At 43.3% G+C, this 13,452-nt stretch overlaps 1 protein-coding gene across 6 annotated transcripts in view; it reads left to right on the top strand.

Annotated features, from left to right (window-relative positions):
- The window catches only part of CPNE4 (copine 4), a 343,236-nt gene that overhangs the window by 300,309 nt on the left and 29,475 nt on the right, over nt 1–13,452 (top strand). For all 6 annotated transcript variants that reach the window (XM_070433398.1, XM_070433397.1, XM_070433401.1 and 3 more), the window contains 2 exons: nt 3,195–3,281; nt 4,313–4,372. In XM_070433398.1, coding sequence (XP_070289499.1) covers nt 3,195–3,281; nt 4,313–4,372 — 147 coding nt within the window. The remainder of the gene's footprint in view (nt 1–3,194; nt 3,282–4,312; nt 4,373–13,452) is intronic.

The following is a 13,452-nucleotide window of genomic DNA, read 5'->3' as shown; positions in this document are numbered from 1 at the left end:
AATAAATATGAGAACTTGCCCTAGCTGGTTTGGCTCAGTGGATAGAGGGTCATGGGTCCGATTCTGGTCAAGGGCATGTGCCTGGGTTGTGGGCTTGCTCCCCAGTAAGGGGCGAGGCAGAGGCAACCGATCAATGATTCTTATCATTGATGTTTCTATCTCTCTCTCCCTCTCCCGTCCTCTTTGAAATCAATAAAAATATATTAAATAAATAAATAAATAAATAAATAAGAGAACCATTTCATCTTGAGGCTCCTAAAAGGGTATTAAAAGTAAAATTCGCCGTAACTTGTTTGGCTCAGTGGATAGAGTGTCAGCCTATGGACTCAAGGGTCCCAGGTTCGATTCCGGTCAAGGGCATATACCTTGGTTGCGGGCACATCCCCAGTAGGAGGTGTGCAGGAGGCAGCTGATTGATGTTTCTCTCTCATCGATGTTTCTAACTCTCTATCCCTCTCCCTTCCTCTCTGTAAAAAATCAATAATATATATATATATATATTTTTTAAGTAAAATTCTAGCATATGTCACAACTGAAGAACACCAAAGTCCAATGCATTCAAAGAAACAGAAATAAGTATTTGTCTCACTGAGGAAATGGACCATATGCTACTGTATTTTTCTATCACTGAGACACCAGGAAGATTTTAGTTCAACCACTCGGCCCCTGTTTTGACACATTTGCATTGTGGGAACTGTTTCCTTATTTGATTCTACTAAGAGTTATTGAGGAGCGCCCACTATGTGCCAGCACTATGCCGGGCTCTGGGTGTGACATGACTGTGTGTCAGAATAAACTGGAGACACAAATCAAGTAAATAAAACAATAAATATGCTGTTATAACTTAAGACAAATGATATAAAAAACCTGAACCAGTTTACTTATAAAGGTGGGGCATAGAAGGAGATAATCTGAAAAGGTGACATTTGAGTTGAGGGACTTTAAAGATGAAAAGAAGTCAACCATGTAACAAGTAAGGAGAAAAGGAGAAACATCTCAGGCAGAGGGAATAGCATGCAAGTATTGAGTTAGGAAAGAGCATGGTGTGGGTAAGGATCTGGAAAGAGCCCAGTGGGCCTGGAGCAGAGAGGGTGAGGGATCCATGCATGAGATGTGGTTAAAGAGAGGCAGAGGCCAGGAAAAGGAGATTCTGATAGCTCAGAAAAAAAGGAGTTTGGGATTGTCTTCTAAATGTTATCTTCACCCGGCCAGTGTGGCCCAGAGGTTGAGCGTCAACCCATAAACCAGGAAGTCATGGTTCATTTCTTGGTCTGCGCACATGCCCGAGTTGTGGGCTCGATCCCCGGTGAGGGGCATATGGGAGGTGGCTGATTGATTATTCTCTCCCATCATTGATGTTTCTCTCTTTCCCTCACCTTTCTTCTCTCTGAAATCAATAAAAATATATTTTAAAAAATAAAAAATAGGGCTGGAGATCTTCTGATTTGAGTCCGTTTTGATTCTTTACTCCTTTCCTTGCATTATTCTTCTTTTTCTTAAAAGAAGGAGTTTTAGAGTCCTCTTAACCAGTACAACATTTCTCTCTTCCAAACTCTTATTTGGTTGCCCATTCTCAACTGGAACTTCCCCAAAGGTGAGAAATTACCATATCAGTTATCTGTATCTGAGAAACAAATTATACCCAAACTGGCTGAAAAAAAAACACACAATCATTATTTACTAATGAGTCTCTGGATTGGCAATTTAGGCTGAGTTCAGTTGGAATAGCTCCTCTCTGCTACGCATGATGCCAACTGAATTCACTTACGCATTTGACCCCAGCAGCTGGAATTTTTTCACATTTTAATTGACCAAGAGACCAACCTAAGCTTTTTATGTGGTGGGGAAAACTTCTCAACACGAAGCCCCATTGTACAGGCACTTTTTAATCCTCTGCTCCTATCACTTTTGCTAACGTCCCATTGGTCAAACAAGTCACCTGACTAAGCTCAGCATCATTGTGGGAAGAAACTACACAAATGCATGTACACTGAAAGGAGTGGATTGATGAACCAAAGCTGTATCACTCTACCCTACTCACAACTGCCTCAGAGATCGCTTCCTTTTCAGACACTTGTCAGAGAGTGAAGATTGTCTCCTGCGTCGAAATCCAAGGATCCAGCTCCCATACAATGATGGGCAGGATCATTCAATGACCCTTGGGTGTTTGACTTGCAATTGACTTTGTCCCATGAGTTCTGTTCCCCCTCGATATCCCCATAGCTACCTCCTCAGTCCCCAGACATTTCTGCAGCTCTGATCCTGTCCTTCAAAGATCTCTCTTTGGAGATTGAGTGTGCCACTGTTGTGACATGTATCAATCTATTATTTTAGTTCTCAGTGAAGTTCTCTGTAAACTCATTATTATCCCCACTAACTTCCTGTAGCTGGTTTTCAACATTCCTCAGTTTTTCTACCCTTTAAGTCATTTCCCAGGCACTAAGACTCAGCACTTGGGTTACTCAACTGTGTGTGTTCAGATCTCTTCTTTACTCAGATGCTTGATTGGACCCTATTAATAGTAAGCATTTATAAGTATCAGGCACTGTCCGAAATACTATATTACATAGATTACTTATTCAATTCGCACAATGAGCCTATCAAATCGATACAATTATAAGCTACATTTTACAGTGGAGCTATCCAAGGCATAGAGGAATCAAGTACAGTTGACCCTTGAGCAACAAGGGTTTGAATTGCACGAGTCCACTTATATGTGAATCTTTTTCTGTACTGTTTTCAGCCCCTGGTTGGGAGTCCATGGATGTGGAGGGCTGGCTGTATGCATTGATTTACACCATTTTGTAGAGGGAACCTGAGCATCCACGGATTTTGTTATTGCGGGAGTCCTGCAACCAATCCCCTGTGGATGCCAAGGGTAGTTAAGTTTTGGGGGAGTCCCAAGTTATACACCAATTTTCTAACTGCCTTCACATTGTTTAAGGGTCAGCTGTAATTTGCCAAAGGTCACACAGCTGGAAAGTGGAGGAGTTGGGATGCAAATCAGGCAGTCTGATATTAGAGTCTTACTCTCAACCACTCTTCTTATGTTTCCTCTAGATGCGAGGGTTATCACTTGGAGACCACTTGTCAGGCCTCAGTTTCATCTGCAGCAGCACTTGGGGGCTTGACCTCATCAAATGATTCCACTTCTTCCTGAGCAGGCAATCATGCTGTGACTCTTCTTGTTGCAGGTGCAGTGGGAGTGCATCAACCCCAAGTACAAAGCCAAGAAGAAGAATTATAAGAACTCAGGCATTGTGATTTTGAATCAATGCAAGGTATGTATATAGCTTGTCTTTCAGGAGTATAAAGCTAAGGTGTCTGGAAAAAACAGTTCAGGTTGTGTAGTCAGAGGGAGAGAGTGTCAAGGAGATGTGATCTTTTTAAAAGTAAAAATCAGAAAATCAATGTACTAATGGACATACAATGAGAAATGTATGCATAGGTGGTCTTGGAGGTATGGAAGCCCAATGCCACCATTCCCTCCACAAGGATAGTCCTGTCCCCAAAGTTAGGGGAGTCTTGGTCCAAGTCAAGGCTCTTCTCTGCCCAGGGCAGCACCAGAGGGAGCTCCCCAAAGGAGGCAACCAACCTTTCCAAAGTACCTACCACGTGTCTATCACAGTGTTCAGTGGTTTACTAGTATATGTGGTACCCCATTCATGCTGAAAGAGTTCCAAGAAAACAAGACAATGGGAAAAGATTGAAAGACCTAGAAGTTCCTCTCAGAGCGTTTCTAACTTCACAGAAAATTCTATGTGCTAATAAGTAAACCCCTTAAATTGCATCTAAGAATAATTCTGCCACTGGTTGAGTACTTACTATACAACAGTAACTATAATAAAGCCTATTTACTCTTATCACAATACTGAGATTTCCACTTTCAAATGAGGTCATTCACAAGTCATTGTTTTAGTCATGTATTTTAATTTTTTAATTTATGATGCTTTGATATCTGGGGGCCTTGTAGACCCTGGGAAGGATTGCCCCTCCTAGAGTTAGCTAATTTCTAGAGACAGAGGCTGATTAAAATCACGCCTAAACCATAAGGGAGGGGAGCAAGGGATGGCTATTTTCAGCCCTCACAGGCTTATCTGAATTTAGCATTGCTTTCTCTCCCTCTCTTTTTTCTTTTCTCTCTCTCTTTCTTAATGAAACCAAGTCAAATGACTCACCTTTTCCCACAGATAACTCTCTCTTCTCTTTCCTCTAGTTGAGCAGCCTAACCCCAAGGTTTATGCCTCAGGTCTGTAAGGACACAGATCATGCTATTATTACTAAGAGGGTTTCCTTTCCTCCTCCTATGCAGATCCACAAGATGCATTCTTTCTTGGACTACATCATGGGTGGCTGCCAAATTCAGTTTACAGTAAGTTGTTTCCTTGCTCATTCTTATTCAGGGAGCTGGGTTTGGGGCACGAGGAGGCAGAAGTCTATTAAAGCACTAGGTCAGCTTTGTTCAAGTCTCATTGCTGAAATATGGTGCGGTCCTGTGTTTTAAAAATAAGTTCATACTTCTGTTTTTTCCAATGACTATGGTTTTCAGCATTGTGTCAGGAAATTCCTGTTGGTTTGGGGAACCACCCTAATGCTTCCCATTCTTTCGGTAACTACACGAGGCATTAGGTAGTAGGCACAGTGCCAGACCCCATCTCCTAGTGAGAAGGATGGGAAGGAAGTAAACCGGGCTAGTGAGTCCCAGTGAACCAGGGTGGGCATCTTGGTTGTCTTCATGTGGCCAGAACACAAACACCAATGTCAGTCCAATGGTTAGTGCCAGGAGTAAGCCATCCAAATGGTTCCTCTTGCAATAAAAGGGTGAATTCCAAAAGACTGGAGAACCAGGCCTTAAAGTTGACAGATACAGTGAGTGTATAGATTCAGTGGGTGGATTGAGGATCATCTCTTACATGAACTCTATAAGCCCATGGGATTTACACACTCCATAATATGCATTTTGGTGGGTGGGCTGGGTGTTTGTAGAGTTCCCAGGTAGGCCAAACTTGTGAGTCCATCTGCTCTGGAAAAACTTGTTCCTAGGTTTGGGCAGATGTGCCCTCCAGAAAGAGATTCCCCAGGTGGCAAGAGATAGCTCTGCTGAAACCTATGGGAAAACAACATGGATGTAAACAAGAGAAGTGCAATCTGTGCCGGGTTTGTTCCTCATATTACAGAAGTGAGCTCATGAAGCACAGCCCTGTTTAGCTCCCTAAACTGGCTCTCTCATGTGAGGAAGGCAAGAAAAATTGGTTTAACTTTTTTGTCCAGGTTCGAGCCCAAGAGAGTAGATAGGACCAGTGTGTTCTGGTGACCAGGGATAGTGGTCCTCAAAGCACTAAACGGGAAAGTTCCAAGGGGATAATAAAGGGGTCTTTTGATAGGTCAGCCTCTTCCTAGCTTGAGACTTGTCCTCTGCTGTAAACTCAGGTGGGTCTACTATGCCCTGCCTAAACTTGGGGTATTGTTCATTTACCACTGAATAGTTACAGCAGCTAATTATAGAATTTGTTCATTTCTTTCGGGTGTAAGGTTCTTTAAAGACACACTCGCCCAGCCCTCCTACATGCACACTGGCACATACAGAAGATAGCAAACATGTTGGTTGTGGCACACACATCTAGCTCTAGCTGTCCTGTCGGTTCATTGTCACTCTGAGTGTATACAAATGCAGTAGAAAAGCCAGCAATGTCATAAAGGAGAGCCACTGGAAATAGTGTCCCAAGATCATAGGCAAAGGAGAGATTTCAGGAAACTATTTATAGGTTTTCAAGGGAAAGCTCTATTGACTCGGGTTTGTTTTAGATTCTATAGATCCCGTGCTCTTGAACAACACTTGGTTCAACCTTCGGGACCTTGCTTTACCCTTGGAGTTGTGCTGCAAAGAATTGGCCCCCATAAAACCCAGAAATTTAACCCCCCAGAGTTCCCAGGAAATACCCTAACTTATAGAGGTCAGTATAGCCTTCCTGACATAGAAGGCTTGCCCTCTCAGCTTTGATCTCCCCTCTTATTTTTGCTGACCCTCCCCAACTGGGAGGTACCACCTTAATGGGTCTCATCATCACCACCACCATCCCCCACCCCGTCCCAGCTTCTCAGACCCTCCCATGTCAACTGATGGACCTATTGAGTCTGGAGTAAGTCTGGAGCAAGGAATGAATGTACAGATAAATGCTGAGAAGGGGACAGGCCATCAACATTGTCCACCACAAAACCCTTCCCCCTGTAGGGGTTCACGCTGGGGCCTCAGAAGAAGGTTGCTAGGCATTCTGGTTTGAGCTTTCTACTAAAGAGCACATACTAGTCACTTCAATGTCACTTTCTTCCAAAATTAAGTCAGCTTTCTCATTAATTTCTTATTGCTCAAGCAGTACAAGCTAATATAAAATACACTTATTATCTGTAATGCAAACTATTAATAAAAATTAGCATGTCTTATTAATTTGGTCTATAAGCATTTATTATCTGTCCAAGAATTTTGTTGAAACCATCTGGCAACATAAAAAGAAAGTGGCGAAGGATGAGAAATAAGAAGAAGGCAGAGCAGAGAAAGAGGCGGGGGAAGATGTTTTGTTGCAGTCAGAAATTCTCATCGGCACAGAAATTATAAAGCCCAGCAGATGAACTTTCTGTCTTCCTGGAGACCTTCAGGAGCCAGCAGTGAAATAAAGTTCCGGATGTCTCCTCCACTTTTGCCCCTTCTCCACCTCTCCCCTGTGCCTCAGGAGGTCTTCCTCTTTGGATGCACTAGCCAGGCTCTCCCGCTCATGGGTTTTGGTTGGCTCTGACCAAAGGGAAGAACCAACCCAAGATCAAAGAATGACTGGGTAGAGAAGTTGGGGCACCCAGCTCTCTGTCTGCCAGGCTGTGGTTTGGCAGTGACCATGTCCTCTACAGAAAGTCACAGTTTCTGTCTGGTGCCCTGTCCTGCAGGTAGTTCTCTTACTAAGTTGTAGTAACAGCTTCTCCCTACTCTTTCCAGTCAGTCTCCCTTAACCTCTTTGAATTGTCTTTTCATTAAACGCTCCCTTTTGAGTGGGCCATTTGTTTCCCATCAAGACTCTCACCAACGCACATTACAAACAGGGGCAAGGGGAAAGCCTTTGCACCTTCCCCAGATGCCTGGTGTTTCTGGTTCAACCCTCACCTTGTTGGGGGGTGCCCGGCTGAGGTATATTAGGTGCTCAAAATACTTTTGTTGAATAATAATGGATTGAACCCAAAATCATCAAGAAGAGAAAAGGCTTAGGGAAAAGAAGAAATCGGATGAATAAATATGATACTAGGTTTTTGCTTTAAAAAGCGCCCCTATGAACTTAAATGTTTATGCATCAATATTCTAATAATACTGCAATCTTACTGTGAATGAGCAGGCTATCTTTAAGGGCGTGTTGGAGAAGTGGTTTGGAGTAAGAACCTGAAGGGCTTTGAGGTAATTTGCTGGATGCAGAAATATTCAAGAGACTCTTGAGATGGACATTCAAGCAATCAGTCACATGCTTCAAGGAAATACATTTGGGAGTGCTTGGTGAAAGGCACCGATAGTGGAGAAGGGGCTTTGAAAGATGGAGCAAGAAGAGCTTCAGCCCACTGCAACAGTCCTGGGGACCGGTAATGAGAGGCTAAATTAGAGGGCCAGCAATACTAAGAGAAAAGCAACAGAGAATGATGAGTCCAGTCTTCTGTGTCTGACTGACCAAGCATGGCGGTCCTACTCGTGGAAACAGGGAACTCCAGAGGAGCTGCTGGGCAGGGTGATGAATCTGTCTGTGGACAGGTTCGAAGTACCTTTTATTTTTAGCTGATGTTCCGTGTGCCCAAAATATTGAACTCAATATATGGACATGGCACTTTATAAAATCACCTAGGTTTCAGGAGAGAGATGGAAGCTGCACAGATATGGGTCTGGATGAGATGGCCAAAAAGAAGACTACAGAAAGCAAAGGGGCTCCTGACCGAAAATTATAGAAGACCTGCATTTGGTAGCAAGGGAAAGAAGGGCAGCAGTAAGAAAAGAGATGCCAGAGGAAAAGGCCCAGGAGGAAGCACTAACTCAAATGATCAGGAGAAAGGGGTTACAAAATCAAAGATGCTAATCCCATAACCTAAAGAGACATCTGTGAAGAATAAAAACCAACGACTGGCTTGTGTGATGGGTAGGTACACATCATCTTTGAAAGAGCAATTTCAGCAGAATGAGACAGGGGGGACCTAGGAGTTAGGGTGTAATCAGAAGGGAAGGAAGTAAACACAGCAGGATACACCAATTCATTCAACACAGTTGACAGTGAAGGGAAGGCAAGAGTGGGAAAGGAGGATGGCACCTTGAGGATTAAAAGAGGGGAGGTGTTAGGCTAGAATCTGACCGTAGCAGAGGACAAGGCCCAGTGGAGAAAAGGAGACGCATGATGCTAAAAAACAGCCCTAGTCAACAATTCTTATTCTTTTTTGGTCACCTGGGCCACTTAGGAATCTGATACAAGATCTATATCGTCTCACTGGAAAATGCACACACTCAGTTTTGCACACTATTTTGGGAGGTCAAGGGCACCCTTGAGGACAATCCTTATTCCTCCTGTGAATCCTCGAGTCATAAGAACTTGAAGGCAACTGTCTCCTCACAGTCGTGGAGGAGGTGGGCGCAGGTGAAACAGAGGCTACAGGGAGAGAGATTGAGTTCAGTATGTTTGGCACATGGCACAGCAGCTAAAAATAAAACTAGATACTAGAATTTCATGCACAAAATACAAAATTATAGACAGCTCAGAAGAGACAGACACCAGAAGGTATTTGGAAAGAGAATGGGAAAAGAATTAAATGTTTCCTTTGAAAGTTATTGCTTTTCCAGATGCAGGAAAATGTTCATTGTAAAGCAGATTTTCACAGAAACAAGTTGTAAGCAACTTATATGTCCAACAGTAAGATAATGGCTATGTAAATCAAGGTACCTCCTTTAAGTGGACTATGGCAAGGCCGTTTTAAATGAAAATTATAATGATTGGGAATAACATGGGAAGATGTTTATGACATTGTGCTAAGTGAAAAAAAAAAAGGAATATAAAGCAGAGCCACCCTATGATTACAATTACGTAAAATGTGTAAAACACTTGTCTCTGTGTAGGCAATAACTAGAAAGGAAAATAAAAAGGAAATATGACTTACTAGGCTAGTGGAATCTTTGGGTGACAAGCATTGTCCTCAGGAGTGCCCTTGACCTCCCAGAATTGTGTGCAGAATTGGGTGTCTGCGTTTTCCAGTGAGAGCATATAGATTTTGCATCAGATTTTCAAGTGGTTCATGTGACCTCCCCCCAAAAAAATCTTTTTTTCCTTATTATTCTCAAATGACCATTTTCATTATTTGTAGTTTTTAGAAATTAAAGATGGCATTGCTTTCTTTTTATCTCTGATTTTATAATCTGGATTTTAATAATATAATGTGATATAATATTATAAGCTAAGTATGGCTTCTCTTTGATTAACCTTGAACCTTAAAAAAAGATCACCTGTTGAAGGTTCTCTTGGGAAATCTTTTCTAACCCTGACACATTTAGGGCATCCTCTGTCCTAGTTTAAGCTTTAAATCTTTATGTTATATCCCAGATGAAACACTGACCAGCTCTGGTGTAGACCTCTGAGAAATAAGAATGAGCCCTGGGTTGAAGAGGGAGGGGAAGGCTTGGCAATTTCCAGGAAATAACCTCAGGGGTCTTTTCCATCTAATCTAGGTTCCTATTTCTTTGACCGCTATGGAGTTTGGAGGAAATAGAAAAGCACAAGAATTTAACCTATCATTTAAGAAATGGTTCAAACTAAACAGTATAGGTCCTAATTGCGTACGAGTAAAATTTGAAAAAAGCTACCCCAGCAGGTGTCATTGCAAAGGTTGACTGCGTGGTTGACTGCAGAGAGATTAGGCAACTGCTGAGGTTGCTTCACCACAGTTTCCCTTAGAAAACATCCAGAGGGTCCCAAATGGCCCATTTTTCACAGACAGGGAGGGGATCCAAGGAATAGGCTCATTACATTAAGAAATTTTTAAAAATCCAAAGACAAAGTGTCATCATTCCCTTCTGGAAGGCAGCTCCAGGTGCTGGGGGCTTGGTGCCACGGAGGGAGCATTTTGCATCCTACTCTACCAGGTTTGCCAAGCTTGCTCCAGAGCTCTGCTTACTGATGAGAGAGAGGGGGACGGGAGCAGGCGGGGGCGGGGGGGGTGGGGGGGGAATGCTTCCTGGGCAGAAGGGAAGAGTCATGGGCGGGCGCCTGTTCTCGGGCTGCCCACTGAGAAGATTGGAGAGCATACCAGCAACCATAGGCTTTTGTCAATAAATGTTTCCCATCAGAAAATGACACAGTGGTGCTCTGCAAGCTCACTCCATTCAGGGCACCGGGCATCAGTAGCCACCTCCACAAACTGGTATTTTTCAGGCATTTGCTTGCTTTGATTTCTCAACGCCATCCCATCTTTCACGGTCTCCCTGTTTCTTTTTGAAATAAACCTCACCGTTAACTCTGTTCTCTTTTCACTAATGCTGCCTCTGGGGAGCACAGAATTCTTGGTAGAAAGCCACCTCCTGGAGATAGATATTTTTTCTCCCACTCCACCAGGAGGCTTTAGAAATCGTCACTTACCAGGAAAAAATTGTTAATTGCCCTGTACTTAAGAGTGTCCATTGCTGTCTAGTCAAATGATAAAATATTGTTGTGAGCAATGGGAACTACAGAATGGGGTAGGTGGTAAGGATCACTGGTTTATTTCTTTATCCATTAGGTAGTATTTAAGTTTATACCCCTTCCCCAAAGCTCTATCAGAATCTCTTGAGCTGGAGGAGCCTCTGTGGTTGTCAGACATGGAGGCCATCCCCAGGGGAAACGTGGAAACCCCAGAGGCTGCCTGCAGTAAAGGAGTAAAATTCCCCTCAGGTATGTTGTATGTCTGGACAGCACCCCCAAGTACAGACAGCCCGGTACCAACCACCTAACACTGATCTTCAGTTGTTCCACTGTCCTCAAGATGTCAGCGCCTCCAACCCCAAGGAAATCTGGCTGCTCCATTTCCCTACGTGGCATCCAATTCCACATTTAATCAGTCACCAAATCCCCTTCACTTTCTATCCTGGCATTCTTCAGTCAGTTGCTGGCTTTTATTTCTCAACGTCATTCCATCTTTAACAATCTCCCCGTTGCTTTTTAAAATAAGCCTTACCTTTCACTCTGTTCTCTTTTCACTAATGCTGACTCTAAAGAGCACAGAGAATTCTTGGTAGAAAGCCACCTCTTCGATCACAGTCCCCTTCTCACTATCATTTATGCCCTGCCCTGGCTTGTTACCCATAAGGGCATGATTCCAAGCAGGGGGATAAAGAGCTGGTAGAAATGAAATGACATAGCAGGGCTAGACAAGGGTGAGGCAAGAGAGGCACTGAGGATGCAACATTCAAGGATGCACTCCCTCTCAAGGTTGTGTACATGTAGGCTCAGCTGAGAATGAGTGCCTTCCCAAGTCGCCTCTCTTGACCCTAGTTCCAGCCCCGTGTGTGTGTGTGTGTGTATGAGTGTGTGTGTGTGTGTGTGTGTGTGTGTGTGTTTGTTTGATATATTATTGCCGAAATCTATGTGTGTTCATCTAGACCAGTGGTTTTCAACCTTCCTAATGCCCCGACCCTTTAATACAGTTCCTCATGTTGTGGTGACCCCCAATTTCATTGTTACAAATTGAACATAATTAAAACATAGTGATTAATCACAAAAACAATATGTAATTATATATGTGTTTTCCGATGGTCTTAGGTGACTGCTGTGAAAGGGTCGTTCGACCCCCAAAGGGGTCGCCACCCATAGGTTGAGAACCGCTGATCTGGACATTCTCCCAATACCACAGCATACTCATTCAGGTGACGTCCCTAGGCTCAGATGCTGCCACTTGTTGCCCACACGTTTGGATGGTCTTGCTCATACCTGGGGAGAAAAGAGGAACAATTATATCTCTTGCATTGTCATTTTTATGGAGGTTTTCCACTCTGGTCTTTATATTATCTGATTTCATTCACTAGTTTTATATCAAGACACCAGCATGTCTCTGCCATCACAGAGAACCTTGGCACTCAGTCAGGTAGTCAGCACATGGCACAGTGGTCACGTGCAGCATGGAGAAGCACTGGTAGAGAGAGGAGTGTGGTGATTTATGATGAAGGGCATCATCATAATAAGGCGTGAGGTGGGCCATAGATACTTGTTATTCATAAAGTCTCCACACCTGCCAATGATTTGCATTTTAGGTAAATTGGAGCAGAATCAAGGTTATCTCCATAACAAAATTCTCAGGTTCTTCACAATTCTCTGGAGTTCTAAAATGTTTTCTTCAGTGGGAGAGAAAGAGGTGGCTTTACACCTGGCCTTCCCAGCACTGTGTACACACCTGCGAGGAGCCATTATGGCTTATGTTTGTCTCATCAGGACAAAAACGCCTGTGTGTTTGAGCTTAGTAAACCCAGGAGACCTCTAGGTATATTATTTTTTTCAAACACTGTCTCTCAAGCACTTCTTGAGTGTGCCTCTTGGAGTCTTCCAGGAATTATCTGCCTATATTTGGACCTCTGTCTAGTTGGGTTCCTGTGGGTGGGTTCTGGAGTGCTTTCGCCTCCTTCTTGTTCACAGATACATGTAGTGCCCCCATCTAACCCCCCACTGCCACACATACACAGCCACAACTAGCATGCCATCAGTCCTTGATTAAAAGGACAATGATTTGTTGTCTTTCTCTTTTTTCCCCCCAAGTGGATTGGCTTTCACCTTCTGGTTGAAATCTATCTCAGAAGATACTGGATTTTACTGGTCCTTTTAAGTCACCTCCAGTCATCCTCAGTAACATAATTGACCACCGTTGTGCAAGTGCACACACACACACACACACACACACACTTCAATTGCCCTATTACAACTGTTTTGAATACAAAGAGATGTTCATTCAAGGACATTCCTTTCCCCTAAATAACTGTAGTTACCTCCTAGCTAGTCTCCCTATTTCCTGGCCAAGTCCCCTTCATTCCTGGTAAGAATAAAACATATCCATGAGACATCTCAGGATGTTGGTTACAGACCTCCATGTCCTCTAGGCGTATACTGGTATAAAGGAGGAGCATATAGACTTGCATTCAAACCAGCTTCATCCTCTGTGACCTGTATGACCTTTATCACCTTTGGGCATCAGGATCTTCATCAGTTAAAGGGAATAACAATCTCTACCTCCCAGAGTCTTTATGAAAATGAAGTAACAGTGCCTGTAGAGCAGTTAGCGTTGTGTCTAACACAGAGTAGGGGTTTAACAAAGGTTACCCCCTAGTCTTCCTTCTGTTAGCTGTAGTAAGGGCATCGATAGGGGGCATGAAAGGACTGTTGCATCTTTCTTCACATGACCTTTCCTTATGAAACACTGGTAGTACTAGCA

The sequence above is a fragment of the Myotis yumanensis genome, unplaced genomic scaffold, assembly GCF_028538775.1.
Source record: "Myotis yumanensis isolate MYYU_CA2020_CCGP unplaced genomic scaffold, mMyoYum1.0.hap1 SCAF_14, whole genome shotgun sequence".
Taxonomy (NCBI): Eukaryota; Metazoa; Chordata; class Mammalia; order Chiroptera; family Vespertilionidae; genus Myotis; species Myotis yumanensis.
This window is presented reverse-complemented; position numbering and strand designations above follow the sequence as displayed.